The sequence below is a fragment of the Clarias gariepinus genome, chromosome 9 (assembly GCF_024256425.1).
Source record: "Clarias gariepinus isolate MV-2021 ecotype Netherlands chromosome 9, CGAR_prim_01v2, whole genome shotgun sequence".
In the NCBI taxonomy this organism is placed as follows: domain Eukaryota; kingdom Metazoa; phylum Chordata; class Actinopteri; order Siluriformes; family Clariidae; genus Clarias; species Clarias gariepinus.
Genome location: NC_071108.1, coordinates 1687501 through 1702500, shown reverse-complemented (window position 1 = coordinate 1702500; position 15000 = coordinate 1687501). Strand labels below are relative to the sequence as shown.

At 40.4% G+C, this 15000-nt stretch overlaps 2 protein-coding genes across 3 annotated transcripts in view; one reads left to right on the top strand and one right to left on the bottom strand.

Moving 5' to 3' along the window:
- The window catches only part of xpr1a (xenotropic and polytropic retrovirus receptor 1a), a 54684-nt gene extending 48902 nt beyond the window's left edge, over positions 1–5782 (bottom strand). Inside the window, exon 1 of the mRNA XM_053504327.1 lies at positions 5473–5782. Coding sequence (XP_053360302.1) covers positions 5473–5541 — 69 coding nt within the window. The 5' untranslated portion in view covers positions 5542–5782. The remainder of the gene's footprint in view (positions 1–5472) is intronic.
- Positions 5783–12789: 7007 nt separating this feature from the next.
- Positions 12790–15000, top strand: part of acbd6 (acyl-CoA binding domain containing 6) — a 24913-nt gene continuing 22702 nt past the window's right edge. For both annotated transcript variants that reach the window (XM_053503118.1, XM_053503117.1), the window contains exons 1-2: positions 12790–13103; positions 13737–13801. In XM_053503118.1, coding sequence (XP_053359093.1) covers positions 12876–13103; positions 13737–13801 — 293 coding nt within the window. In that variant the 5' untranslated portion in view covers positions 12790–12875. The remainder of the gene's footprint in view (positions 13104–13736; positions 13802–15000) is intronic.

Genomic DNA, 15000 nt, shown 5'->3' with positions numbered 1-15000 from the left:
GATTAATTCTTTGATTTCAAACACAATTACTAGTGACTAGTGTCGCTATGATTTACGTGAGAGTGCACCCCTCCCCCACTAAGAGCTCCTGGGTACGTCATCTCAGGATGATGAAGCAAATACACCTGGTGTGTCTTTATTCACAGTTGATAGTCTAGATGGGTAAAAAATTGTGATTCTTTTACGTGGAGATTGATTTATCACCAAACGACCTTAAAAACTATTTTATTTAACTACAGGTAGTCTCTGACTTACGAACAAGTCCAGTTTTGGGAGCACGTTCACAAGTTGGATTCGTTCGCAAGTCCGACAAAGTGAGTCTCATACACGTTTGACACGAAAATACAATGTAAAGCCTCCGAGTGGCGCAGTGGTAAAGTGCTCGCCCTATCATCCGGGGAGCGCTGGTTCGAACCCCGGGTGATGCTGTTTTCCTCTCACAGACGGAGGCACAGAGAGAGCTGATTGGCTGAGCTCTCTCAGGGGGGAGGGATGAGAGGTACTTGCGCTCCCACATTAATCACGGCTCTACAGCCAATCAGGGGCGTCTGTGAACTCGCGGAAGAAGTGCCCAGCGCTTTCCTCCGAGTGTGTTACTCCGCCTAATGGTGCGTGAGCAAGCAGTTCGAAAAGATGCGGTCAGCTGACGTCACACGGTTCGGAGGAAACACGGGATAGTCTTCGCCCTCCCGACTGAGTGGTAGTTGTAGCCCTAATGTGGGAGCCCCCTAGTGACGGGGAGGAATTGGCTACGACTAATATTGGGGAGAAAATTGGAAAAAAATAAAATAAAATACAATGTAAAGCATAAAAAAACAATTAACAAACACACGTTTAGTATTTTGGAGCCGCTTTACACTCTTGCGAGACTGCGCCCTTCAAATTGCTAGTGGAATCCCAGTGATGCAGCGGGGTCAGCTGACCTCGTTTAAAGGCAGCTGGGGAAGAAGTCGGGGGGAGGGACAACGGTACATGGTGTTTACTGCGTGCCTGAACGGGTGCCATTTTTTCCTAGAACTGTTTTCGGACTGTGAACTCTGTCTCATTGAGGATTTTCCGAATTATTCATGATCAGGAAAGCTTTACGGGACAAACATTTTCCATCATCATGCTCCCGGACTGATTCATTGAAACCGACTTTAGACATTTTATACATTCACTTTCACAATATTGTATATAATTCTAAATATTGGTATCTGGTGCAGTGTATATTTTATGTACAATACGTGAGCTACTTCTGCGATTTGTTTACATGTACGAATCTTCATAGATCCGCGATATGTTCGTAACTGCGGAAATTCATAACTTAAATTTTTGTAAGTAGAGGATTTACTGTATATATTTTATTTCTAGATGTTTGCATTAGAAATGGTAAACTGCTGCAGTTCCTCTATAATCCTACAGGTGGTGTTCCTGCACAGCACCCTGTGTGTTACGAGCAAATTATCTGATAATTATTTTAGAATTGTAACCAAATCTAAAAAAAAAAAAAACACTAAGTTAGGTTATTTATAAAATCACAATATAAGCTGAATCGACACGAGGTATCGTGGTAATATCGTATCGGGTGCTCAGTGGTGATTCCCATCCCTAGCTAATACGTTGTTAAATCTAACATTGTGACATCATTCCTGACATAATCATTGCCAAAATACAGATTAAATGCTAATGCTGGTGACTAGCAGGTACATCCGACTAATGACCCGTTTTTTAATTTTGCTCTGTATACACCTGACATATGTCTGGCCACGCCCCCTGCATTATTTTCAGCCACAGGTGGCACAATTGTCACAATAATCCATATACTACACGCCATCTTACACGATTTTTTCACACACAAACAAAACCTCCACCAACAGATGCTAATGAGCAGCTAGCGGCTAAACCGATATAACTGAGAGTGACAATAAAAGCTTTTCCGTCGCCCATCTCCATCCTTTATTCCAGTTTAGATAGTCAGCTACTTGAGCACTCCCTTAATAGCTGTATTGGGTTTTTCCACATGTGTGGAAATCAGGACATCGCAAATCTCAAACGTGATGTACGTAACTCCGCTACACACGCAGCATGAGCGTTATTCTCAAACACACTCTGATTAGCGCACAGTAAAAACAAACAACAAATAATTCAAGTGAATTCAGCGTTTTAGCTTCGTTTTAGCTAACGAAATAACGGACTACAGCTAGGCAGGACTCTCAGACAAATCTGAAGGGAAGTTTAACAGTGTTTAATCAAAAATGCAGTAATAAAAAAAAAAAAGCGCATACATTTTTATTTCAATCACGTTTCAATACCAACACAGACGTTATATCAGTGTGTGAGAGACACATCAGGACATAATCAGGATATAATCACCCTGAGAGTTAACCAGAGCGACGTCAGAATCTCTTTGAGAAATGTAGACACTTTATATTGTTTTGTGTGTGTGTGTGTGTGTGTGTGTGTGTGTGTTTATCTGTAAGTGCCACTCTGAACAAATTTACAGATCCAGACAAAAGAGGCTCGTCAATACGATCAGATCATCAATAATCAATCGTCTCTCAGCTGCAGCGTGGAATATTTCTTTTTAATACGTCATCTGGAACGTCCTTACGGTTCAATATAGTAACAATCAATCAAATCATCAATATGATTAAAAAAGGGTGACAAACGCCCTAATGACGCACAACACAAATAGTCAACCATTATTTAATTCTTTAAACTAATAATTAAATAATTATTTTTTATATTATTGTTATTATTTTAATTATATCAGTAAATAGTGTTTTTATTGTCACTGAGGAATTGATTTTTTATTAATAATTTATATAATAATAATAATAATAATAATAATGATAAAACTATTTTCCTGAAAAACAATTTTTATTTGTAATTAATTTTTTATTTTGTAAACATCTATGTGTATTACTATATGTAATAATAAAAATTATAATAATAATAATTATTATTATTGTTAGCAGTGAGTTTTTTTGTTTTTGTTTGTGAGACAGAAGCCAGTCGCAAGCTTGGCTCTTTGTTCCACGAAGACGCCCGGAAGCCAAGAGAAACGGAAAAAAACACGGTGAGGTATAAAAAAAGGACAAAAAAAATGAACAATGAGGAAATAAATTCAGAAAAAAAGAGAAGAGCTGAAAATGTGAAAATGTGAAATTAATAATTTCTTTACTGTTTTTTATCCCTTAATTCCACTGAGCGAGAGAGAGAGAGTGAGGGAGAGAGAGAGAGAGAGAGAGAGAGAGAGAACAAGGACATTGTTCTTCAGTATTAAAGCAGTGACAGGTTTTATTGCCTTTAACACACAGCGCCATTAAAACCTTTATCGATTAAATGTAATAAAATGTAATTCATTTTCCAACACATTTTATATATAGATATGTATACAGGTGTGTGCGCGCATGAGTGAGTGAGTGTGTGTGTGTGTTTGCGCACAAGTCTGGGGTTCGGTAAAACCCCTGCAGCAATCGAACATTATGTATGAAATCAAATGGATCACATTTTTAGAATCTTGTTAAAATGTATTTGTGGCAGGAAACAAGTCGTTTGTTTAAAAAAATGCATAAAATAAAACAAAGAACAAAAAAAAGAGAACGGTTCTGTAAATGATTTGCTTAGAAAAGCCAATCCTGATATCTTTATTTATCTGAAAATGCATGTGCTGTATGTAAAATGATCGATTAATAAACAGCATCAAAACAACAACAACAACAACAGTACTAGAAATGTTAAAAGTAACAAAGATAACACATATTTATCTTAAAAGGGTGCCAATAGTTTTACATATTATAGCCACCACAATTTTTCTGTGTTAACAAAAATACATATATATATATTTTTTTCACATTTCATTATTAAAATACAGCATAGAGAACCCAGAGTGGATTCTTGCTTTCGCTGTTTTTTGTTGTTGTTGTTTTAATAAAGCCTTAAAGAAAAGATTTTTAATGTTATTTTAAATGTTTTTTTTTTAAAAGCATTTTTACCAAAAGAAATTATTTCTAACAATAAAAAATTATGTTCAGTATTTATAAAATGTTCCGAGAATCAAGAAAGCACATTTAGCTGATTTGCTCGAACCTTTACTCGAACCTTTACTCGAACCCTGTATTTATTTATTTATTTATTTTTATTTATAGAATATTTTTAGACATGAACACCTGCATGATGTTTTTCATCTCACCCAGAAACACACACCTACATAAACCATAATGTTTATATTGACAACACCACACATACACACACGCGCTCACACACACACACATCTTAACACATATCTTAAAAAAGAAAGTATAAAAAGCCCAATATATATTTATTCTTTTTTTTTATTAATTATTATGATTCAATTTTAATAGATCTTAAAGGTAAAAAAATGTATATATATTTTTAATCATTTTATTTTTAAGTTAGCACAATAAAATATGAGTTGTTTTCTATTTATCTTCATATTTTATTAAATATGTTTTTGGCTTATTTTAATAAATACATTCTAATATTAATTTATAACTTACATGAAACATAAAATAAACATCAATTAATTTTTTATCATATTTAACCAAACTTACTTTTTAATTACATATTAATTACATTAATAGTTGTTATTTACATGGTAAACATCCCCTCATTGCCTCAACTACACACCTCCTGACTGCCTCACTACCTGTCAAAGGACACACTACCTCAGTAGACCAGTCCCCAGCTACCTCACTGGTGCACTAGACCACTACCTCCTTAGTTCACTAGCTCTGTCTCATTACAACCTCACTTCTTTACTAATAACACACTACCACACTGTTTTACTAACCTCACTCCCTACCTCACCTGGAATTTCCTTTTGGTTCAATAAAGTATCTATCTATCTATCTATCTATCTATCTATTATATCTATCTATCTACCTTCCATGCTGTTTCATCACTGCCTCACTGCCATAGCAGCACTCTACCTCAATACCACACTACCTCCCTACCTCAATACCACTCTACCTAAATACCTCCCTACCTCAATACCACTCTACCTAAATACCACACTACCTCCCTACCTCATTATCTCTACCTCAATACCTCCCTACCTCATTATCTCATTATCTTCCTACATCATTACCTCAATACCTCCCTGCCTCATTGCCTCATTACCTCAACATCGTCCTACCTTGTCCCCTCAACACTCCCCTCCCTCGTCACCTCACTGCCTCATTACCTTTCTGCCTCCCCACTTTATATAACAATGTAACTTCCTGAGGCGCGTCAGTGCGTCATAAACACTACATGTCTGCTCTGTGACGTCTCTAAAGTGCTGTCTGTGCTGCACGCGCTTTAAGTGCACGAGAGAGAGCTGTAGAGCGCGCGCGGTACTGGGACGCAGCCCTCGCGGGTCCGTTTGCGCGTGCGGTCTGTTAGGTTCGTTACTGGGTTAAGCGAGTGATTAAGTTAGTTAGTGCGTGTGTGTGTGTGTGTGTGTGTGTGTGTTTTCTCTCTCACCTCGTACTGGATGTACTGCTTCCTCCATTCCGGGGTGATGTGAGCTGAAAGGTGCTCCGCGAACTTCATGCCGCCCCGGAAATAATAACAACAACAATAATAATAAAAATAAACAAACAAAACCCGAGTGTGGGTTTTTGTAATTTCTGTGTTTTAGCTTCCGGTTTCCCCGCTCGCGCACTAAATCCACTCGGGTTAAACTGCACGCGAGCCCGCTGTGTGTGTGTGTGTGTGTGCGTGCCTCAGTGTAAAAGTTCACAGCGCGCGACTGAACGGACTGAGCGGCGGCGGTGTCGCGCGTGCACCTCCGTCTGAGCGCGCGCCTGTGTGTGTGCGTGCGCTGCTCTCCCTCTCTCACCCTCCCTCCCCACTCTCTCTCTCTCTCTCTCGTTAGCTGTGTGTGTGTGTGTGTATACGCGCCTGCGTCAACCGAGCGCGTGCCAACACCAACCGGTCCGCTCTTGCACCCTCCTGTCGCCCTCACGCGGCGGAAAACAGCCCTCGCGCACTCTGAAAATAAAATCATATGTTTACGGTATTATAGTCTGATGAGCCTCCTGTGCCCATATAACTGCCCCCCCCCCCCCACACACACACACAGCGACTCCAGACGCATAAACACCCAAACAGCTCGTGTCTGCTGGAACCCATTTGTTAAACCAGAACACGTAAATGTATTTCCAAACGTCTGTCTGTCTGTCTCCAGGTCCAGCAAATGGCCAAATGCTTCAATATGCTCTCTTTGCTAATAATAAACAGAGATATTCAGACATCATGCCTGAGTGTGTGTTTGCCTCTCCCATGCATAGTGCATAGAGGTGTGGCAGACACATCAATAACCCTTCTTATTTTAATTGATCTTAAAACTTAATTTGGACACTCTTCTGTTGCCATTAAGATGCCTGAGAGTCTGAACCCCGAGCGTGGAATGGGGCCCTCACACGATATTTTTCTGCATACACACTTGCACGTATGTACATGAAACCTTGTACACATTTAAAGCTCATTGAGCTGAACAACTTTTACATTGCATGTTATGGGCTTTATTGAACAGGAAGTCAGTTATTTTGGGTCATGTGCTAAATGCAGCAAATGCAAAATTGATACACTCTTCCTAAGCAATTGATACGATCACCACCAAACCGGGCCTGTGTGATCCCAATACATGGAGGAGGATGCAAAACTGCAGAGGGATTTTTGATATCTCAAACGGATCAGCCGTGACGATGACTTAAACTTATCCCGGAAAGTGGTTAATAATCTTCTGTTTGAAATGATATTGAATGTCATTACATTGAATGACATCATAGTGTGATGCTTTTTTTCCAGCATCTGTGACTTTTTGAAGGTCTTGACATTAATACCCCCTATACTAAAATCATGTCATAATGGTATTGGTGTGTCCCCTTTAGATGCATATTGACATGGTTAACATCACCGGGTCTATCACACAGGTTGTGTAGAATCAGAATCAGAAAGAGTTTTATTGCCAAGTATGCTTGCACGTACAAGAAATTTGTTTTAGTGACAGAGCTTCCAGAACAAAAAAAAAAAGACAAAACAGCACGACACACAAAAAAAGAGGTTGACATCAAATGGAGTAGGGTGTGAGATACTTTTAAATAAGTTACATAAATATCTGAAATCTGTGGTCTTATACAGTATATTGCACTGTGGTACTGTACACAATATTGCACATATATTATGTATTACGTGTAGTGCACCCGGGTGGCGATGGTGCAGGGTGCTTGGGCCCGTTCATCGTTGCTTGCAACTATATTTTATCTTAAAACTTAATTTAGACACTCTTGTGTATAAACCTAACACATGTTAGTGTTCTAACAGAAAAAGTGTTAGGGAGCATTTTTCCACTTGAATGCTAGATCTTCAATTAGATCTGATATCAGGGGTACCTTATCACTGATGTCATATACAGTAGCAGGCATACGTTTTCATTCAGAAGAGCAAAACTTCTTCACTTTAACAGTACTGTACTACGGCATACAAACGCCTTAGAATTTAAAAACTGAAAAATACAAAGCATTTTTGGCATTCGAACTGAACTAAACTGAACCCAACGTCGGATAAGTTGTGTGTACATCCGGGAGTCATTCAAAACTTACTTCTGTCAGTGGAAAGCCAAGTGAAGAGAGTTTATGTATAGGCTATGCGAGTTGGGTTTTTTTTTTTTTTTTTTGCATTTGAGCAAGATTTAGTGAAGACATACTGCCTAGCACGGTGGGTCCCAAGAATGTTAGCAAGAAGAAAAGGGAGCTACTTTTAGTTTTGTTTTTAAAGTACTGTAGCATGTGCCAAGAGGAATCAATCAATAAAGATTTATTGTTTTATATGCAAAAAATATGATTATAGTGTTGGAGCAGGTTATATCTGCATTGACATTTATTTTTATGGAAAATGTGAAAGGATTAAATTCGTATGCTGAGGTACCGCTCTACTTTTACCGCTCTAATTTGTTTTCTACGTCACATTGATGCACTAGCACAGAGATACTGAAATAAAATGTTCTTTTAGCCGAAGTCCAAATTTAATTTTTATGTTAGGATTAATTATGTTAAACAAGTGGACAGTTTGAGCTTTGAAGGCCATATATATTTCCTTGTATTTTTATGTAATTAAAACAACAATCTTAAACAATCTTTAGTGAATCTACATTTGCACGCTACTGGGTTGTAAATGAATGTGAAAGGTTTGCTCTGTCACTCTGAGCTCTCAGTTCAGGTATTTTACACGCGCTCACCTCAGACTGCTGCAGATACTGTTGTTTACTGTTAACTTACTGTTGCATTAATTGGTTCTGTTAAATGATGCGTATAGCCACGTCCACCTGAAGGGGATAAATTAACTGCATTCATCAAAAAAGCATCAGGATCCAGATAGAACCGTCACTCGGTCCTGATCCAGACTACGCCATTTAGTGATGGCTGTTCTATAGCAGTTTTCTCATCCTCCATATTGATTGTGATTTCTGACTAAAATTACACTCAACAAAAATATAAACGCAACACCCTTGTTTCTGCTCCGATTTTTCATGAGATGGACTTAAAGATCTAAAATTCATTCCAGATACACAATATTACCATTTCTCTCAAACATTGTTCACAAATTCGTCTAAATGTGTGATAGTGAGCACTTCTGCTTTGCTGAGATAATCCATCCCACCTCACAGGTGTGCCACATCAAGATGCTGATCTGACATCATGAGTAGTGCACAGGTGTACCTTATACTGCCCACAATAAAAGGCCACCCTGGAATGTGCAGTTTTTTGCTTTATTGGGGGTCTGGGGACTCAGAACCGGTCAGTATCTGGTGTGACCACCATTTGCCTCATGCAGTGCAACACATCTTCTTCACATAGAGTTTATCAGATTGTCAATTGTGGCCTGTGGAATGTTGGTCCACTCCTCTTCAATGGCTGTGTGAAGTTGTTGATGCCAGGATGCCTTGACGTATGCTTGGTCACCTGTACTTCCTCTGCCGGCGCTGGTCGGTTCTGTAAGTACCAGGGTACTTGAGGAGGATATTTTTGTTTGCTTTAATGTACTCTAGGTTTTTGTGGTCTGTGTAAAGAACAAAAGGCTGAAGTGCTCCTTACAGACAGTGACAACAGTTCTTCAAGTGGTTCTCTGTTTCCTACATTATATTTACTTTCACCCAGAGTCATCTAACATGAGAAGAAGATTATTGGTCAGAGCTTCAGTTTTTCTCCAAGCATGTAAGCAGGGACAGCACATACACTGCTCTATTCTCACAACAACAAAATGGAGCTGAGGTGAAAGAGTTTCTCAAACGCCTGGATAATTCCACTGGAGACACTTTGTCCACTTCCTAAGGAGTACTGTGCAGAAGATTTTCTTTTTTTTTTATATTAGAATAAAATTCTTATTCAGCAAATAACAAAATGGAAAGCAAATGAAGAGAAATCCAAATCAGATCAGTATTTGGTGCGACCAAACTTTCCCTGCAAGACCAGAATTGCCATAAAAGATTCTAGATAGACTTGCACACAGTTTTTGAAGGAGCTTGACAGGTAGGTTGTTTCAAACATCTTGGAGAACTGAGCACAGATGATGCACTTGGTGGTGTTGATGTCAGGCCTCTTGTGGGGGCCAACACATCACTTTCAGGACTCGCTGTAGAAAGTTCTTAATTCACTATCTGCATGTTTGGGGACGAGGTCCTGCTGCAGAATAAATTTAGGTCCAATCTGACGCCTCTCTGATGATGTTGCATGATGGTTAAATATCTGCTCTGATTTTTCTGCATCGAAAATGGCATTAATCCTGCCCAAATCTCCAACTCCATCTGCAGAAATCCATCGCTGAACTTGCACAGAATCTTTACCGTGCTTCGCTGTTGCCTGCAGACGCTCATTACTGTACCGATCTCCAGCCTTTCAGCAGAAAGCCAGCTGCCTATTTTACATTTTGACTCATTGGTCCGGAACACCTGCTGCCCAGTTTCAATGTTTTTGTGCATGGTTGAGTTGCTTAGCCTTGTTTCCATGTGTAAGAACTGATCACACCAAACATTAATTTAATGTACAGTACTGTGGATTTTCTTCTGTTTGCTTACTTTGCATTTTGTAAATTAATAAAAAATAAACAACTAAAACATAGTTTTGAAAGCATTCTTTCTTTACAGCACTGAACATGAAGACAAATCCCTTAACTGTGTTCTGTTATTCTGTACAATTCTGTTTTAGCAATTATAGGTACTGTTTGCTTATTATTAATTATTCAATTTATTTCTACTTGCCCTATAAAAAACTTTTTTTAAAAAAGCTTGGTTGACATTTTGCTGTAAGCTCACATGGCGTCGTCTCTCCCACTTATGAAGAAAGGCATACTCATCTTCTATACAGGGGACCTGGAGCCGATAGCAGGAGGCTTAGGGCACGAGGCAGGTTACACCCTGGACTGGGTTCGGAGGGCTTACACACACCCATTTACACACTTTGGGTAATTTGGCAACGCCAATCAGCCTAACCTACAAGTCTTTGGACTGTGGGAGAAAACCGGAGGATCAGGAGGAAACCCACCAAGCACGGGGAGAACATGCAAACTCCATGCACACAGAGACGGGAAATGAGCCTGGCTGGAAATCGAACCCGAACCCTGGAGGTGCAAGGCGACAGTGCTAACCGCTACACCACCGTGCCACCTATCATACTTAAACATTGCTTGCAGTATATATAAACTAAGTAAGTAAAACTATACTATAGATATTTTCCGAAATTTGTTAAATTCCACTGAATGGAGACTTTTTGAGCAGCCTGTACACTCCATCACTTAAGAGCTCGTGGCTTGTAGCTTCCTTATTGCTCTGTTCAGGTAAAGCAAACAATAACAATATAAACTTTTAACAGGCATCATGTTCAGTACAGAGTACACTCAGAGTAATGAGACAAGTTTTATGATGTTTATGATGAAACTCATTTCAAACCTCAGGGTTATTATTGTATAAGTTCATGCAAGCACACACACACACATACACACAGAGAGTAATGAGAGGTCTGGGATGGAGACTCTCCGCTGACATGATGAGAAAAATATGAAAAATCAAACAGAAAATAATGACCTGTTTTAAATGTTTTATTAAAAGTGGAACGATCCTGAAATTATTTCCCCCCAATATGTAACATTATTAAGGCTCTGGGTTACAGATGTATGATAAGACAAGAGCTACCTAATGGGAGGCCTGAAAGACCCTGAAAGTAATATTGCTTAGAAAGAAAGATCAAAGGCACATATTTTATTACAGTTTTTTAAAGTTTAGAGACCAGCGATGCTCTACAGCTTAGAGACGGTGGCACTGAAGAAAAGACAGGAGGCAGAGTTGGAGGTAGCAGAGCTGAAGATGTTGAGGTTCTCCTTGGGAGTGACGAGGATGGATAGGATCAAGAATGAGTTCATCAGAGGGACGACCTACGTTAGATGTTTTGGAGATAAAGTCAGAGAGGCCAGATTGAGGTGGTTTGGACATGTTCAGAGGAGAGATGGTGAATATATCGGTAGAAGGATGCTGAGGTTGGAACTGCCAGGCAGGAGGTCTAGAGGAAGACCAAAGAGGAGATTTATGGATGCAGTGAGAGAGGACATGAAGTTAGTTGGTGTGAGAGAAGAGGATGCAGAGGATAGGGTTAGATGGAGGCAAATGATTCGCTGTGGGGACCCCTGAAAGGGAACAGACGAAAGACAAAGAAGAAGAAGAATAAAGGTTGCACTGATGGGATAGAAATAAAGGACTATGTCGCCGCCTTGTGGATATTTTAAACACTGCAGTGACACTACCATTCATTTAGCGTTATCAGACAAATAAAATTTATTATTTCACTTTGTTTAAAAAATAAACTTTTTCTTTCAGCTTAAAGGTCAAGGGATGATACACCAGTAGTAAAGAAAGTTTATGTCTCTGAAATTATATAACTAAAACAGGCTGGAAAAAAATACCTAATTATTGCATCCAATTACAATTCTGCTTATTTTAAATACAGTAAATACAACTACAATGCAATAACACTCCAACAGGACGTTGTTTTATACAGAAGTTATTATAACAATGATAAAAAATATGGTTAATTATTTTTCATGTTGAAATGAAATGCTTTTTATTAGTTATTATAAAATTATGTAATATATTATTAACTATTAAATTTAGATTATACGTCTAAACCATCGTATTGATTTTATTAAATGTTTAATTTCTGAAATGCTTCTTTAAAATCTTTTATGCTGAGTGTGAATTCTTTTTAATTATTTTTTTAATGCACTATACACTATTGTCACTTATGGAGCTGCAAATGTTTATTACGTCCAACTTCCTTAACACCGTCAGCTAAGTCTCTAAGAGCAGATAAACTGAAAATCATGTCAGAATGATTGATTGTAACGTTTGAACAGATTTTAGATTTTATTTTAATAAAACTGTATACGTACGAAGGTTGCATGTTTACCCGGAACTACATTCGTTGTCACGGTTTCCTCCGAAACTCTTATAGCGACGCGCTGTGGACGGACCAATACCAAATCACTCTGCTCTCCCTGCATAAGTGCACTATATTAAGTTTAGCACTATGCACGTTGATTTATTAAATATGAAAAACACATGCAGTTTAATATTATAAAGATATGGAGTATATATATATATATATATATATATATATATATATATATATATATATATATATATAGTGTATATATATGGGTGTATTTTATTGCTGTCTGAATCCTGTGACAATCCTGTGAAGTGCCCCTTTGTAGGGGAGGAGGAGGGGTTTGTAACAGAGCCCGCGGGAAGTCTTTCTGTCTCTCAGCTGCTCAGATCCGCTCGGTGTAAACACACACACACACACACACACACTGGAGCGTGTTTAAGTCACACCATGGCCTCCCGCTCCCTGTCCTCTTCCCCCAACTCTGCGGCGGGCTGGGGGTCAGACTCCGGCAGGCCCGAGCCCGGGGAGCAGCGCGGTGTGGAGTCCGGTAGCGGCTCGGACCCGGAGGGAGATGCGCTCGAGCACGAGTTTGAGTTCGCCGCGGAGAGAGTGCGGGGGCTCGTGCAGAGCGCGAGCAGGGAGCAGCTACTCTATCTGTACGGCAGATACAAACAGGTAACACACACACCTGTACAGAGGAATACATACACACACACACACACACACACACACCTGTACAGAGATACACACACACACACACACACACACACACACACCTGTACAGAGGAATACACACACACACACACACCTGTACAGAGGAATACATACACACACACACACACACACACACACCTGTACAGAGGAATACATACACACACGCACCTGTACAGAGATACACACACACACACACACCTGTACAGAGGAATACATACACACACACACACACACCTGTACAGAGATACACACACACACACACACACCTGTACAGAGATACACACACACACACACACACACACACACACACACACCTGTACAGAGATACACACACACACACACACACACACACACACACACCTGTACAGAGATACACACACACACACACACACACACCTGTACAGAGATACACACACACACACACACACACCTGTACAGAGATACACACACACACACACACACACACCTGTACAGAGATACACACACACACACACCTGTACAGAGATACACACACACACACACACACACACACACACACACACAGGACAGAGTTACAGCACTGTGTTATTGTATAATGTTGTGTGTGTTTGACAGGCCACAGTTGGGAAATGTAACACACCCAAACCGGGGTTCTTCGATTTTGAGGGTCAGAGAAAGTGGTGAGACACGTCACCTTTCACACCACACCCACCTGTAACACCACCACACCCACCTGTAACACCACCGCACCCACCTGTAACACCACCGCACCCACCTGTAACACCACCGCACCCACCTGTAACACCACCGCACCCACCTGTAACACCACCGCACCCACCTGTAACACCACCGCACCCACCTGTAACATCTCATCCGCCTGCAACACACCTGTAACAATATCTCATCTGCTTGTACCACCACAACCGCCTGTAACATCTTATCTGCCTGTAACACCACACCCGTCTGTAACGCCACACACCACAACTTTCACCTTTGACAACAATACACCAACCTGTCTGTATTAGCAACGCACCCGCCTGTAACAACACACCTACCTGTAACAACACAGCATCCGTCTGTAACAACACACTCACCTGTAACAACACTGCAGTCGCCTGTAACAACAACACACTTGCCTGTATCAACACACCCACCTGTAATAACAACACACTCACCTGTAACACCACCGCATCCACCTGTAACACCACCGCATCCACCTGTAACACCACCGCATCCACCTGTAACACCACCGCATCCACCTGTAACACCACCGCATCCACCTGTAACACCACCGCACCCACCTGTAACACCACCGCACCCACCTGTAACACCACCGCACCCACCTGTAACACCACCGCACCCACCTGTAACACCACCGCATCCACCTGTAACACCACCGCACCCACCTGTAACAATTTCTCATCTGTCTGTACCACCACACCCGCCTGTAACATCTCATCTGTCTGTACCACCACACCCGCCTGTAACATCTCATCTGCCTGTAACACCACACCCGTCTGTAACGCCACACACCACAACTTTCACCTTTGACAACAATACACCAACCTGTCTGTATTAGCAATGCACAAACCTGTAACAAAAACTCTTACTTTTAACAACACACCCGCCTGTAACAACACACCTACCTGTAACAACACAGCATCCGTCTGTAACAACACACTCACCTGTAACAACACACTCACCTGTAACAATGCATCCGTCTGTAACAACACACTCACCTGTAACAACACTGCAGTCGCCTGTAGCAACAACACACTTGCCTGTATCAACACACCTACCTGTAATAACAACACAATCACCTTTAACAACATTGCATCCGCCTGTAACAAAAATGCATTTGCCTGTAACAACGACACAC